Below are 15,446 nucleotides of genomic sequence, written 5' to 3'. Positions count from 1 at the left end.
TTTATTTCATACGATGGGACGCAACTGTTTTTAAACCTGAGATAAAACAATAACTAATTTGGCTTATTTCCCTTGCCGCGATCTTGATCGTTTTGAATCTAATTTGGCAGATGGCGCGGTTCCTCTACTTTCAGTTCGCTGTTTTTTCTCGTCCTTTTTACTCCGCCTTGTGTTTGATCTAACTCGTCTGCTGTTTGGCCGTGAACCGGATCCTCCCGATCCTTTTGTAGATATTCGTGCTACAACACAATCTTTATTAATATAACACATGAACAGTCAATACAAGGAATATCATCAGCTGAGTAGATATTCGTGCTACAACCAAATGATTATTAACACATGTACAGTAAATACAGAGAGTATCATCATCTCATTAGTCAATGCTTCGGTACTGACATTATTCATAACAAACCTTTTTAAATTTTTTCGTTTATGAATTTTAAATTTTTTAAAACAAACAAGGTATGACAATAGATGAATTTGGCTATTTTAGGTACCTTTTTTTTTTTTTTATCATATATCTGTTTAACTTTCGATTAATACATCCTCAGCTTTCAAATATTTTGCTTTGACCGTTCCTGGTGAAGATACATTGTAAATCCAGAGCATCAAATCAATGATGTGTTGTACCGCCTCAACCATAAGACAATTTTTTCTTCAAATATTTTTTTAAAACATCACAATTGTTTTCATCGAGACAGCCACGGGTAAAAGAGGGACGAATGATACCAAAGGGACAGTCAAACTCATAAAAATTGTTAATTGTTCTTTCTTATTACAGAATATTGTACCTATAATATATCTTTAGCAATATAAAAATACTTACTGCGGAATTCGTCTGAAATGTATTCGTCGTTTAACAGTGGTACGTAAATTTCACCATGGGAATCCTTCTCTATAATTAAAAAAAAAATACATGGCAAAACAACATTAACAACATCATACATATTGATATATTTTCACAGGAAAACTTAAGTAGGCAAAGCAGATATTTGTAGGAATTGTAGAGGGTAATTAAATCGGAGTTTATGAGATAAGCCTTAAAATCAGTAAGACTTTTGTTAACAGCAGTTCGGTCATTGGGATTTGTCAGCATTGCAATGACATGTATAGTAGAAATAATGTTAGACTAAAGCTTAACATGCATTTTTGAAAATAGTTGACATAAATGTGTCAGTATTTTTTTATTTACTTAACATGACAGTTGTTATCCATTCGTTTGGTGTGTTTGCGCTTTTGATTTTGCTGTCTGATTAAGGTCTTTCTGTTTTGAATTTGAGTACAATAGTTTTGTGATTTTACTTTTTACTTAAATAAAATTGAGAATGGAAATGTGGAATATGAAATGACAAAACGATTCGATAGTTGATCGGTTGTCTGAATAAATTCGGGTGCATTTCAATGTTAAATTGACGCGGGTTGACACAAAAGTTTGACCTTGATTCAGTGTAATGTGATGTTACTGTTTGATATTTTTGCGTCTCATGTCCTGTCAACATGGTCAATGATCTATAAAAGTATTACGCAGTAAGATTCAAGGGAAACAAATTGACGAAAAATGTCAACAATATAGGGTCCCAGATTGATGTTTGAATCTTCTCTTCATAAAGTAATAAATTTGAATCAGGCATCTCTATGGTATGATCAGCAGATTTAATATAACAAGACATAATTTAGAATCATAGAAAAATGAGACGTTTGTGAGAATTCAAACAACAACTTCAACGTACGGGGAAATCATCATTGATACAATAATAAAATATAATATGGAAATTTGAATATAGTTATACACTTAAGTGTTTTAGTTAAAAGCGTTTTTCTCTCTAAAATTACAGTTATCTTCTAAAACAATCGTGCATCATGTAATTACAAATGATATTTTCATAAGCGTTTTTTTATATCCAATGTCATTGTTTTCTTGATGTTTTGTCTTTTTGAATTGTTATTAAATATTTTTTTATTAACATGATGAATTTGCAGATAGAAAATTTATCAATAAGTCTTTTGAAAATATTGTATTATATTTCACCACCTCTTTAGTGGAAGTTTTCTAATAGGGTTGACACCCTGAGAGCGGGTAATCCTGGGTCCGATCCACGACAGGGACATGCATACAATGTGCTTTTTCCACTTGATATGAAACACATACTTTTTTTACCATTCGATATGAAGCTCATACTTCAGTATTTCAAATGAAAACAACTTTGTAATACAAACTAAGTGAAATAACCTCTCACCGATCACAAGGGAAAATGTCTGCCATATCCGTTTTTTGTAAATAGTATTGACAGTCATAAATTGTATCGTTTGTTTTTTTTCTCGTTGAATTGTTTCTATTATAGTGGACAATATGTGAGGATTTGTTTTCACGTTGAAGACCTTAATGGTACTAACAATTGCTTGTACCAATGTCATCTGACCTCTGGTAGGTAATTGTGTCATACCAATCCTACCATATCTCCGTATGTTTATAATTTTTGTTTTTCGTGTATTTAATACTTAGATAAGGTCGTAAGATTTCTCGAGCTCTATATAATGGTTTTACAGTTGTACGTTATGTCGGTAGATTTTAGAAGATGTGGCACGAATGCCAAGGAGAAAACTCTCCGTCCAAGTCACACTTTGTAACGATAAACCATTATTGGGTTCTTCTATATATTTCTTTGCGGTTTGGATTTTGAAGGTCAAACTGTTGTTTACTTCGACGTCATTCCGTCTATCGGGGGAGGGGGTTGTCGCATTGGAAATTGTACTCCAACTTTTAATTTTTATATGAGGGGTTAACGTTGAATTGTTAACTTATTATATGTATAGACGGAAAACAAATTAGTTAAGTAAACCAATATAATTTCCATTCGTTTAACGTGTCTGAGACTTTGATTTTGCCATTTGATAAAGAACTTTTCGTTAGGAATTTTCATTAAAGTTCGTTATTTTTATGTATTACTTTTTTTGTACGGAACACTTACAAAGGAATTAACTTCCGATCAGTCCAGTCGGCAAACAAGTTGTTTATAGGCAATCCAATCTAGGAATACTTCTGATAATTCACATGATCTTGTATGGAAAATAAAAGCAGCAGTAGTATACCGCTGTTCAAAAGTCATAAATCGATAGAGAGAAAACAAATCCGGATAACAAACTAAAACCGAGGGAAAGACATCAGCTATAAGAGGAGAACAAATTAAGGGAGGTACTAGTAGCTTTTTATAGGAAAACGAACCAAGGTAGGTATTTTATCATATAATCAGTTATATACATACTTTCTACACGTAGTAATACTAATGATTCTCTGTCCGTCAACATTTCACTGGCATATCTATTTGGACATTCTCGTAAAAACTTTATATTACCACTTTCATCTGATAGTTCGACTGAAACAAAACATTTCTTAATAAACCTTAAGGATGTCAATATTTTCTTATAGTTCGACTGACATAAATTATTACTCATAAAATCTGTATGTTACCACTTTTGTCTGATTTCTGTCTTGTAAAATCTTCGACTGAACCAAAAGTTAAGCCAGCTATAAAACATAGTTAAACTTATATTTCTTTTCGTTTTGAGATTTCGTCCTATTTCTTTCGCGGAATACTGAGTAATTCGGTTTTCGGACTTTATATACTGTTTTACGCGCCCTTTTCATTTCATCGAGATTTCACACACCAAACTGGTTCGACAACTTTACTACATTCAGATTGTAATATTATGCTTTGTATAAATCCTAATTCTTTGTATTTTGTTTTTGTAGATATTAGTATGAGCACAGTTGAGATGATTATATAGATAATATAATGACGCATGATGTATGGACTTTAATATTCGATTGCACGGTATACATGTATTTTGAAAAAATGTTATATTAAAACTGTTTGGTGTGTACCTCCTGCCATATTAGTCTTTGTTGTTTCTTTATATAGAATGAGAAATAATTTATGTTCGGACGAGCATAGCGAGGTAGAACATAACCACCATTTTCTTGGGAAAATTCATGTACCTAGCCAGGAATATATATAAACAGGGTTTTTGTCATGCGTTTCGTTGTTTGATTTAGTCTTTGGTTTGATTTTTTCAGTCATTATGGACTACCCCTTTTTGAATCTACTTTTGAGATCGGCAATTGTGCAACCTTTTATAAAGTTGGGCTTTTAATTGATGTTTTAAAGCTCATGATAATATCTCATATATTTTGACAAAACATATCGCAAAGGAGTATTAATCTCAATGTTTATGTTAGCAGTAATAACCGGGCCAGCTGAAACTAGCACAGGTGGTTTAGACTTTTTAAGTCGTCAATAGTGTGATACTGTAACACGTCTTTGTATTTGGAAATTGTAGTCGTGAGGTGAGGTATATGCATAGAAGATTAATATGTAGGTACAGAAACAAAGTAAAAAACTAATTTAGATTGGACAGATTGATGATGAGGAATCTTGCCTAAATTGATGCATGACCAGTCAATTACCCTTCAATCAATTAAACAAGTTGTTCTAAACTTTCACTCGACCAATCAGATAAGTCGTTTTATACTCACCCTCATCGTTACATTTACATCGACGTTGAATACATCTAAGCAAGTTAAATGTTCTGCAGTTCGGATTGAAAATATCTTCTTGAGAATCTAAAAAATAAATTAACTAATATTGTTTAATCCAATAAAAATAGCTGACTTTAACCACCGAACATACTGCAGTACAAATGAAAAAAAGAGGCACAACAAGTACAGAGAAAGAGTGGGGAATACATTAGTAAAAGAGGATTCTATAGTTGATTCTTTGATAAATAACCTTTGCGCTAGAGGGTAATTTTGTATTCGTACCCCAAAAAGTAAGCTACGCTATACCATTAGTTCAGGGCCAATCTTTTATACCTACTTAACCAATCGTTCTGTTGATTTCATATTATTAAAGGTATCCCTCTCAATTTACTTAACAGTGTGCACAGCAATTCATTTCTAATCATAATATTGTCATTTAGTTTTGTATGACCATCAATGTTCATAATGTTTAAACTTTGTATTTAGAACAATACAAATAAACAATAAAACAAAATCCAGTCAACACAAAAACTTTAATGTTTAGACGTCAAAATCTAAGCTATAAGTACAGAAACGGACATTTTGTTTAACACAACAATTAAAATGGCGACACGCCATTTGAATTTACTTGGTTATAAATTGTTTTAGGTTTTCCATTAGTATGATGTACTGTGTAAACATGTTTAAAAGACCGTTGGTGTTCCCGTTTGAGTTGTTATACACATGTTATTTTTTGTGGTCCTTCATAGCTTGTTGTTCAGTGTAAGACAAGGCTTCGTGATGATGACCGCACTTTTACCTACTAATATAATGGCTTAATGCTACAAATTGTAACTTGTGTGAGAGAGTTGTCTGATTAGCACTCATTCCAAAACTACTTATGTATATTTATATTCTATTGAAGAAAAAGCAATACTACATATTAAAGAGGCAATGAATGGTAAATGATCATCGTAACCTACTACAAAATAATCTGAGGTAATGAAAGTCCGAAGTATTATTCAAATATTCTGAAAAAAATCGTCCATCGTACTTCAAAGTAGATATAATGAACACATCCCATTCTTGTGAAAGAACTATTGTACATTTATATGCAGAATTTCAATTCAAAGTATATAATGCAATTACACTTTCTGTTGTATAGATGTTGTTGTCGTTTCACTCCGTCTTTATTTTATTTGATCAATCGACCTAACACAATTTCCCTATAACATGGAATCCTAACAGACTTTTTTCATATTACTGACTTTTGACTCTGGGTATATAATGTTTCGACAGGTTATCAAGCTTGTGGCTGAACATTCTGGTACTAGGTCAAGTAAGAGAGTCCTTAAAACTAAATCTATAACAAATATTTTTTTTTTTTAAATATGATACCAATTCAAGTGGGATTTTACTTTATTTAGTTGTTCGTAATTGACCGAGTACCAGAAAGTCCTACCATAATGTAGGATCATGTAGGTTGCCTGTCGAAAATTTATATACACCCGGTGAAAAAAGTCGGTTATATGAAAATATAAAAAAGAAGATGTGGTATGATTGCCAATGAGACAACTATCCACAAAAGACCAAAATGACACAGACATTAACAACTATACAATGAGCAAAGCCCATACCGCATAGTCAGCTATAATAGGCCCGATAAGACAATGTAAAACAATTCAAACGAGAAAACTAACGGCCTTATTTATGTAAAAAAATAAACAAAAAACAAATATGTAACACATAAACAAACGACAACCACTGAATTACAGGCTAATAATAGTCTATCAAAGCCTAAAGGAAGCATCTTAGATCGATCTTAGTAGATCCCCTGTGGCAAACAAACATGCATATTTTATTTTCCTGTTTTAAGACATAGCCGTTACATCTATCAGTGTAAACATTAGTACAAACATTCTATTGATCTTTATCGATTGACAAATCCGTTTGGAATGTCTCTTGAATTATTGATAAGTCTTTGTTAGAATAAGTAGGATTAATTTCAATACTTATTGTCAATCATTTAAACGTTCTGGGGATTAAGATTTTCTGTCTGTCAGTCATTTGAGGATTATGTTTGGTTTATTGATAACCAGATCAAAACAGTAGGGAGCATCACAACCAATCATAGTATTGACAAGCATATCTGCGGGTCTGGAAGTCCGCCGTTTCCTTATTCTTTGCCTATTTTCTCTATTCTTTAGTTACTGTCTTCATTGTTCTTTGCATATAATTTTAATATCCCATTATGCTCTATTACTTGTTTTCTAGCCATTTTTCTGTTATTTATTATTTGTTTGCCCTCCATTCTGCGTGTTAACCCCTCCCAAACCCCACCCCCTTACTATATTCCATTATTCTCTATTTTGAAACCTTCATTCAGACCCTCGTATCTCCTTATCAATTACAGTACACATTGCATACTATCTTGAGGAATTTGATCATTTAGTAACTATTCGTCAAATTCTGAAACTATCTATTCTTAACAAAAAAATATTTATTGACACTTAGAGTTCGTCCATTTATAATAAAACCTCTCATCTCCATTTAAAAAAAAATCTAATACATTCAAAATATGTACGTAATTTCTATACACTCTAAATGCACTTGACTACAACTTTATAAATTACAAATACATCAAATATAAATACACCACTGACTGTATATTTTCTGATTACAAAGTACAAAAAAAAAAAATATAAAAAAAATAGAGACAATGTAAACTATGCTTAAACATATTCGATTGAGTCACACGAACCATTGCTTTACATCTATAATTAAGAAACGAAAGAAATCGTGTGGTCGAGTGATTTTTTTTTTGTGTTGCTCCGATGACTAATTCACAACGTTTTATCCATCCGTTTTGTATAAATGAGGATAGTAACTGCAGATTGTATCCTGAAATCAGCTATAAATGAGGATAGTAACTGCAGATTGTATCCTGCAATCAGCCAACTATTGTACAAATAGCAAGTACACAAATATTTCTGTGCTTTATATGTACTTGTCAAGTCTCCTGCTACCCTGCTTATTTGTTGAGCAAGCGGTAATGTGGATATTTCTTTTTGCATAACAGTTCATAATGGGGTCCTCTTCCCGGTCCGCGTTTTAACTATGTCGATTTCATTGTAAAATAAGAGACAAAGATTTAGATTATAAAAACTAAAGTTTGAAGTGTTGGGTGTAACTTTCAGGATAAATACAATATATGTATATTGTTGAAAAATATAAAATGTATTTGTACTCGCTACGAAACAGGAGAAAAGGTCGGCGAGCCTCGCTTTTTCGTCCTATTTGCTAAAGCTCATACACAAAATGTTTTTGTCAACAATGTACAAATATTGTATATGTATTGCCAGAAACATATGAAACAAAGTTATATGTATCTGGTATTGATAAACAATAAGATAATAAGATGAAAACATATATTAAGAAAATATTTTGAAAGAATTACATAGAACAGACAAATAACTTACATGTACATCAACATACTAGATTTGACTGTGAGAAATTTTAACGAAATTAAATTGTACTATACTACAAGTTCGTCAATAAGGATGTGCATCTTGCTGAATATTATTCTAACTCTATTCTCACTTTTCAAAGTTTTCTTATTGCGATTGAATTTTCCTTTACACTCACAAAAAAGAAATTATTTAACTTCCCACACAAAAGGAACATGGTAAAACAGATATTTATACCAATGCGAATACACCTTAAACCCCAATACAGATCTCTTACCCCCATACACATATTTTACCTCCATATTTCACAGTAATAAAAGCCATTGTCTTAAACCTGATAGAACAATCATTGATTAATTATATATCACAAATGCGTCCTTTTAAATTCTACTAATAATTTTATATCAACGGACATTGTAAAATACAACAGAATGATTTCTAATATTATATTTAAAATTTAACTTTTAATCCTACCATTACATGGCTAAGGGTATTATATTATTTAAACCATGCTTTATAATTGTACAGATATAATCCCAGAACAATGGTATTATAACACTATTGCTTGTTCCATATATATATATAAATAGTATATTCCGCTTTGACAGTTCGTTTGAAATAAACATTACTAATTTTAAAATATAATTAAGACAAAAGGTGCGCTCATCACTTTTTCGTTCGTTTTCAGTTTATAGTTATGAATTTGATGAACCGCCTGGTGTCTTAAATAGCGGATAATTCGGTTTTGGTTTTCCTCATTGTTGAAGGCCGTATAATGACCAATATTTGCTAACATCCACATCATTCAGACTAAGATTTATAGATGTCTGCTAACATCCACATCATTCAGACTAAGATTTATAGATGTCTGCTAACATCCACATCATTCAGACTAAGATTTATAGATGTCTGCTAACATCCACATCATTCAGACTAAGATTTATAGATGTCTGCTAACATCCACATCATTCAGACTAAGATTTATAGATGTCTGCTAACATCCACATCATTCAGACTAAGATTTATAGATGTCTGCTAACATCCACATCATTCAGACTAAGATTTATAGATGTCTCATTGGCTGTCATATTACCCCTTTCTTTTTTCCAAACATTCAGTCGTCAGGAACATGCATGAAATATTTGCCACTGGCAACCAGCAATCAATCAAAACATGCAGTTATCCAAATCTGAGTTAATGTTTCAGAATTTGGTCTAGTGCATGCATACCAGTTTTTACATTCATACGACAACAATATTTCACCACTAGATTTATGAATAATACTTTCTACAGTACTAGTCGATGTTTAGTGAACAGTATTGTAAGCTATAAGATAAGATAAGATACATTTTATTTCCAACAGAGGACCCATTATAGGCATAGTCAGTACATTGATTTTCAAAGGTTTCTCATTTCCATAAGAAAGTAATTCTTAATGCGATTTTCCTTTAGATTAACAAAAAAGAAATGATTTAACTTCCCACATAAAAGAAACATGTTAAAAACATATTTATACCAATGCAAATACACCATATAACAAGAATGTGTCCTCAGTACACGAATGCCCCACTCGCACTTTCATTTTCTATGTTCAGTGGACCGTGACATTGGGATAAAAACTCTAATTTGGCATTAAAACTAGAAAGATCATATCATAGGGAACATGTGTACTAAGTTTGAAGTTGATTGGACTTCAACTTCATCAAAAACTACCTTGACCAAAAACTTTAACCTGAAGCGGGACAGACGGACGGACGAACGGACGGACGAACGAACGCACAGACCAGAAAACATAATGCCCCTCAACTATTGTAGGTGGGGCATAAAAACTCCTTTGCATGCACTAGACCGAATTCTGAGATTTGCCTAACATTTGTAAATATACATATTCTAATTGAAACACTGCAGAAAACGTATCTATATCTTTTTTTCAACAAGGTATACACTGTCTACTTACTGGTAGACATCAGAAATATCAAAACGATTTTAAGAAACTATGTCAAAGACATCAATACAACTTTCCTGAAAATCGAAATCAGTAAAGCCATTTAAAGTTTACGTGTGTTAAACTATGTACATAGAGAGGTAGACAGGGATACGTAGATAAGCCAACCAGGGAATGAGGGGTGGGGATTGGAAGCAGGATTAAGGGGGTGGACACTAAGGGAAGAGGGGGAAGGGATATGAAGAAGAGGAGGGTGGGAATAATGAAATGTTGGAAAGGTTTCTTCGACTGATTTTCTACTAGGAATAATGTCAGGACCACTGTGGAGTTGGAATCAGGAATCCTGCTGATCACATATTTACATACGGGTTTACAGTTCCTGGTATATAAAAAAAGTGCGACCAATCATTTAGTTATATTAGTTAGACCTACTGTCAAGTGTTTTTTTTATCATTATTTCTAAATCAAAGTTTGTAAAAACCTTTTTTCTTTGAATAAAGACATATATTAGTCATAAACTTATTTTTGTTTTTGTTGGGGGAGAGAGGAAAGGGGGGGGGGGGGTTAAATAAATAATAAACCGTATAGGACGTCAAACAAGATTTGTGTATTTTTATTTTTTTTTGTTAAATAAATTGTGAGTTTCGTGCTAGTCTGATTTATCAAGCGAGCGCTTTCCGACTGGTTTTTACAAGTTTCTTATTATGACACAACTGTCATAAATTATATTAAGATATGGTTGACCCGCCGTATTAGAATATATATGTACATGGCCTATGTCACGTAACATTACTGAAAGTCTACCTTGTATAAAAATGACACCGATTTGAAAAGTCCTGGATCCGCATATGCAGAAAAAAAGAGATCTCGCTAACCCTTGAAACCAGGTGATCCAATAAGTACACTAGCACTGATGACATGGGTTTTATTACTTCGTTTTTACTATTTTCACACTGGATTACTCACTACTACTATTATTGATGCTTCCCGATTAATTGATTGACAAATTCTCGGAATGTAACAACTATTTGAGGGTCTGTATGGAGTTTACAGAATAGAGAATAAATGATAAAAGTACACAATAAAAAAAAAGAGAGAGATCGGCAAAAAAAACTAATGAAAAAAGAATAATGGACCGCTAAAATATAACCAATAGAGAATAATGGACCTCTAAATATAAAGATAAAGAATAATGGACACGCAATATAAACAAAACAGTAAAATGAACACACAATATAAACCAAACAGTAAAATGAACAAACAATATAAAGAATAGAGAAAAATGGACAAACAATATAAAGAAAATAGTAAAATGAACAGACAATATAAAGAAAGATGGACAAATTAATATTGTATAAAGAAAAGAGAAAAATGGACAAACAATATAAAGAAAAGAGAAAAATGAACAAACACTATAAATACATGTATAGAGAAAGCTGGCGTGCTAAAGTATAAAGTATATAGAACAATTGGACAAAAGAATAAAGAAGAGAGAAAATGACCAAGGCTAAAGAAATTATAGAATATAGAAATGAGGGACCCACCATCCAGATCCTCGTGTGTGACATATATCATTTGGCCTTGGATTTACTTATATATAAAAAACGAACCGGTAACATATTGTTTGTACTTATCACTCATGGTTTCTTTTATGTTCATTAATTAGCCACAACAATGATGTATTTACATGTTTATTGTTCAGTGACTACTTCCTAAAAATAAACAAATATGTAGGAAAACTTCCTCACAAGTAAAAGGTGATTTTAGAGAAATTCACTACAAGTGATTAGTCCCTGTGACCTTGGTTCAGTACTCAATTTACTACACTTGTAGTGATTAGTCCCTGCAACCTTCACCTTGATTCAGTACTCTACACGTCAAGTCTTCCTTATTTCTTGTACAGTCTCTGATAACATTTTGAAGATATCGTTGATTGGTAGTTTTTGAGAACCGAGGTCTTGGAAAAGATCGCGAGGCAAATAAGGTCAAAATCAATGTTTCCGGTTCTACCCTGCCTAAAGGATCATGGTGTCTAAAGGACCATGGTGTCTAAGGGACCATGGTGTCTAAGGGACCTAATACTGGTTGGATTCGTTGTTCAAAACGACACAAAAACCCGACTCATTGCGTCGAACTAGTTCAAAAACGACATATGCAGATCTCATAAACACGCAATCGTTTTGAATATGCATGTAATATTTGTTGCTGGACATTGAACAGCGAACAATCATTACAATCTGTTCATCTTCATTATTGGTCGTATGAATGATGGTGTCTTGCTTAATGTCAGGCTTCGAGAGGTTTAGCGCTATGAAACCAGGTTCAATCCAATATTTTCTACATAAGAAAATGCCTGTACTAAGTCAGGAATATGACAGTTGTCATCCATTCGTTTGATGTGTGTGAGCTTTTGATTTTGCTATTTGAAATTTAGAAATTGACTTGTATACATGAGGGTTGGTTGAAAACAAAACTTTACGACAAAAGAGATGATTTCAGCTTCCATATTGTGACCTTTTCAATTTTAAACAAAGAGTTTTATATGGTGAAGTTGAAATCATCACTTTGTAAAATTTACGGGTGCCTTCACGAGTTGGTTGACCGTAATGGAATACTCGTTATATATATGATATTGGATATGTTCTTTATGTCGTTACTACAATCCCATTCCCTTTTATCGAATGTGACCTACCGAATTAGACAATTTATCGCCTTTGTAATAAAAGAGGGGCGAAAGATACCAAAGGGACAGTCAAACTCATAAATCTAAAACAAACTGACAACGCCATGGCTAAAAAAGAAAAAGACAAACAGAAAAACAATAGTACACATGACACAACATAGAAAACTAAAGAATAAACAACACGAACCCCACCAAAAACTAGGGGTGATCTCAGGTGCTCCGGAAGGGTAAGCAGATCCTGCTCCACATGTGGCACCCGTCGTGTTGCTTATGTGATACATGAGCAACACAACAGATGCTACATGTGGAGCAGGATCTTCTAACCCTTCCGGAACACCTAAACCCCCAATTTTTGATGGGGTTCGAGTTGCTGTTGTCCCCCTATTTGTGACATTTTGTTCAAACATCATTGTCAATATAATGGAATTTGATGCAACTGTCGTACAAGTGAGAAGTTTAGCTTTATAAAACCAGGTTCAATCAACCATTTTCTACAAAATACCCGTACCAAGTCAGGAATATGACAATTTGTTGTCCATTCGTTTGATGAGTTTTATCATTTTAATTTGTCATTTGATTAGCAGCCGGTAAGCCAGTGACTTTCCGTTTTGAATTTTCCTCGGAGTTCAGTATTTTTGTGATTTTACTTTCTTTTTCAAATATTATAAATACATGTCAAGGATAGAGCTATCGAGTCCTGTTATCCATGGTGTGTATTATATAACTCACTTAGGACTTTGTTCTAAAATAAAAGGGTGTGAATTGTTATATCCTTCAAAATGATAATCGAAAAATAAACTTTTTTTAACGCTTAAGGTAGTTACAAATTTAGAATGAATAACCACAACAAAACAGTTGACTCATATCTGACGCTTGACGACATTGTTTCTACTCTCATTATATGTGAGAGTTCACTTACTGCACTCTCATCTCATTTGTCTTTGTCAGATGAAGACACAGACAATACATAAACTCGTAAAAACGGTATAAATCTTAACTGGAGAGAATTCAATACGGTTATGTTGATCTATATGTCATTATGTTAGTCATAAAGCAAAATTTTAATATACACATGGAATAAAGGATTGCAACACCGAATTGATACACTTTAAATAATCAAGATTGTAAAGTTAAGTGAGTATCACCATGTAATGGTCCTCCACAACTCCCAGCTGCAGCAAGATTGCAGATTATCAGCATGAGAGAAGCAAATATGAGCAAACATTCCACTATAAGTCGTTTTGTGAATAAAAATCGGCAACAAATGATGTTTAAGACCTTCCGAGATCAGGAAGACCCCTAAAACATCAGCTAGGGAAAGCTAAGTCTTATGACGGTTGATCAGAAGGAAACCCTTTGCAAACAGTACAATACTAGCGGTTGTCTTACAGGAGACAAAAAATGTTCGAAATTGAATCTTAGCGACTGGTTGTCGTGCGAGAGAACATAATTGGTCCGTATCCCATGGTGCAGAGCTCGCCAACGTAAGAAATTAGCACCTTGGAGGAACCCCCATTGGTCCAATAAAAGTCGGTTTATCTTCCTTGGCCTGATCGTAGCCAGGATTCAAACCATATCGAGACTATATAGGACATTATTGGGCGTACAGTGAGCGAAAGGACACCCCAGTTCATACACTTTATTAAATAAACATTGGAGGCTGCACCAAGTATTGATTCGTTGGTGCATAACGATCAAGCATGATGTGAACAATCAACTTACAATTTAATTTTGAAAGTGTCCCATATTGTAAAGTTCAATTACAGAAAAAGTTGTAAAATAATTTTTTTTGGTACAAAAATTACTTCATTCTGTTATCAAAATTGTGGTTAATTGAAGCATATTTTTCATAGTTTTTTTTATTCATTTTATTACCAATCTTATCATTAACAAATTTTCAATTTCATTATACAAATATTTTTTCATATTCTATCCGAAAAAGATGCCTTCTTTTCCAAGGTTTAAATAATCGAGGTGTTGTATTACTTTTTTTCCATGTGTATAGTTCCTTAATTTTTAACGCACTTTTTCGTATACAAATCGACACCTGTCTTTAGTTGTTATGATTCAAAGGAGATGAGTACACATGGCAACGAAGCATCCATGTCCCTTATGAATTTTTTTTTAGATGTAAGTATCCCTTTTTTAACCCAGCTGTTCCCCTTTTTAAAGAAAATCCTGGTACCGCCACAGGTAGAAATACTGTTTTTTTGTTTCTTTGTTGTTCATTTTTTCTCTGTTGATTTGTTCCTTAGTTGCTTGTTATGTTTCTCTGTTGTTATTTATTTTCCCTGTGATTTTTATTTCTCTGTTGCTCGTATTGTTTCTCTGTTTCATTTGGGTTTTTGTTGGATTTTTTTTGTTTCTCTGTTGTTCAGTTTGTTTGATACTATTGTTTGTTGTTGATTTGTTGTTTTTGTTTCTATCTTGTTCATTGGTCTCGCTGTTGTTCTATTATTTCTTTGCTGTTTATGTTTATCTTTTCTTGGTTTTGTTTCTCTTTTGGTTTTGTTTTTCTGTTGTTCTTGTTTCTCTTTTGTTCGTTTTTGTGTGTTTCGTTGCTGTTCTTTTTGTTTTTTTACTGCTGTGAATGGGTTGTCTTACTGCTTTTTGATTTTATTTTTAGCTAACCTGGTCCGAAGGGCCCAGAGAGCTTTTCTCATCACATCTGGCGTCCGTCGTCGTCGTCCGTCGTCGTTAGTTTTTACAAAAATCTTCTCCTCTGAAACTACTGGGCCAAATTAAACCAAACTTGGCCACAATCTACAAACACATCACAATCACCAAAACACAATTTTGTCATGAATTTATCTGTGTTCATTGTTTAATCTGCAC

At 33.0% G+C, this 15,446-nt stretch overlaps 1 protein-coding gene across 1 annotated transcript; it reads right to left on the bottom strand.

Moving 5' to 3' along the window:
• Positions 1 to 256: 256 nt before the first annotated feature.
• Positions 257 to 8,400, bottom strand: LOC143058189 (uncharacterized protein CXorf65 homolog). Its single transcript, XM_076231649.1, has 5 exons — positions 8,280 to 8,400; positions 4,535 to 4,621; positions 3,264 to 3,374; positions 827 to 895; positions 257 to 315 (listed from the first exon to the last, which is right to left on the bottom strand). The coding sequence occupies exons 1-5, from the start codon at positions 8,305 to 8,307 to the stop codon at positions 257 to 259; spliced, it is 354 nt and encodes a 117-aa protein (XP_076087764.1). The 5' UTR covers positions 8,308 to 8,400.
• Positions 8,401 to 15,446: the final 7,046 nt, after the last annotated feature.

Source organism: Mytilus galloprovincialis, chromosome 14 (assembly GCF_965363235.1).
Source record: "Mytilus galloprovincialis chromosome 14, xbMytGall1.hap1.1, whole genome shotgun sequence".
NCBI lineage: Eukaryota > Metazoa > Mollusca > Bivalvia > Mytilida > Mytilidae > Mytilus > Mytilus galloprovincialis.
Note: the sequence above shows the minus strand (reverse complement) of the source record. Positions and strands in the feature narration are given on the sequence as shown.

What these genes read in the sequence shown, in the direction of transcription:
- LOC143058189 (XM_076231649.1), bottom strand. Translation starts at nt 8,307, where the DNA reads ATGGCTTTTATTACTGTGAAATATGGAG. An exon ending in TATTACTGTGAAATATGGAG is followed by an intron (nt 4,622 to 8,279) that starts GTAAAATATGTG and finishes TTTATTTTTTAG; the next exon opens with ATTCTCAAGAAGATATTTTC. An exon ending in AGTATTACTACGTGTAGAAA is followed by an intron (nt 896 to 3,263) that starts GTATGTATATAA and finishes TTTTAATTATAG; the next exon opens with AGAAGGATTCCCATGGTGAA.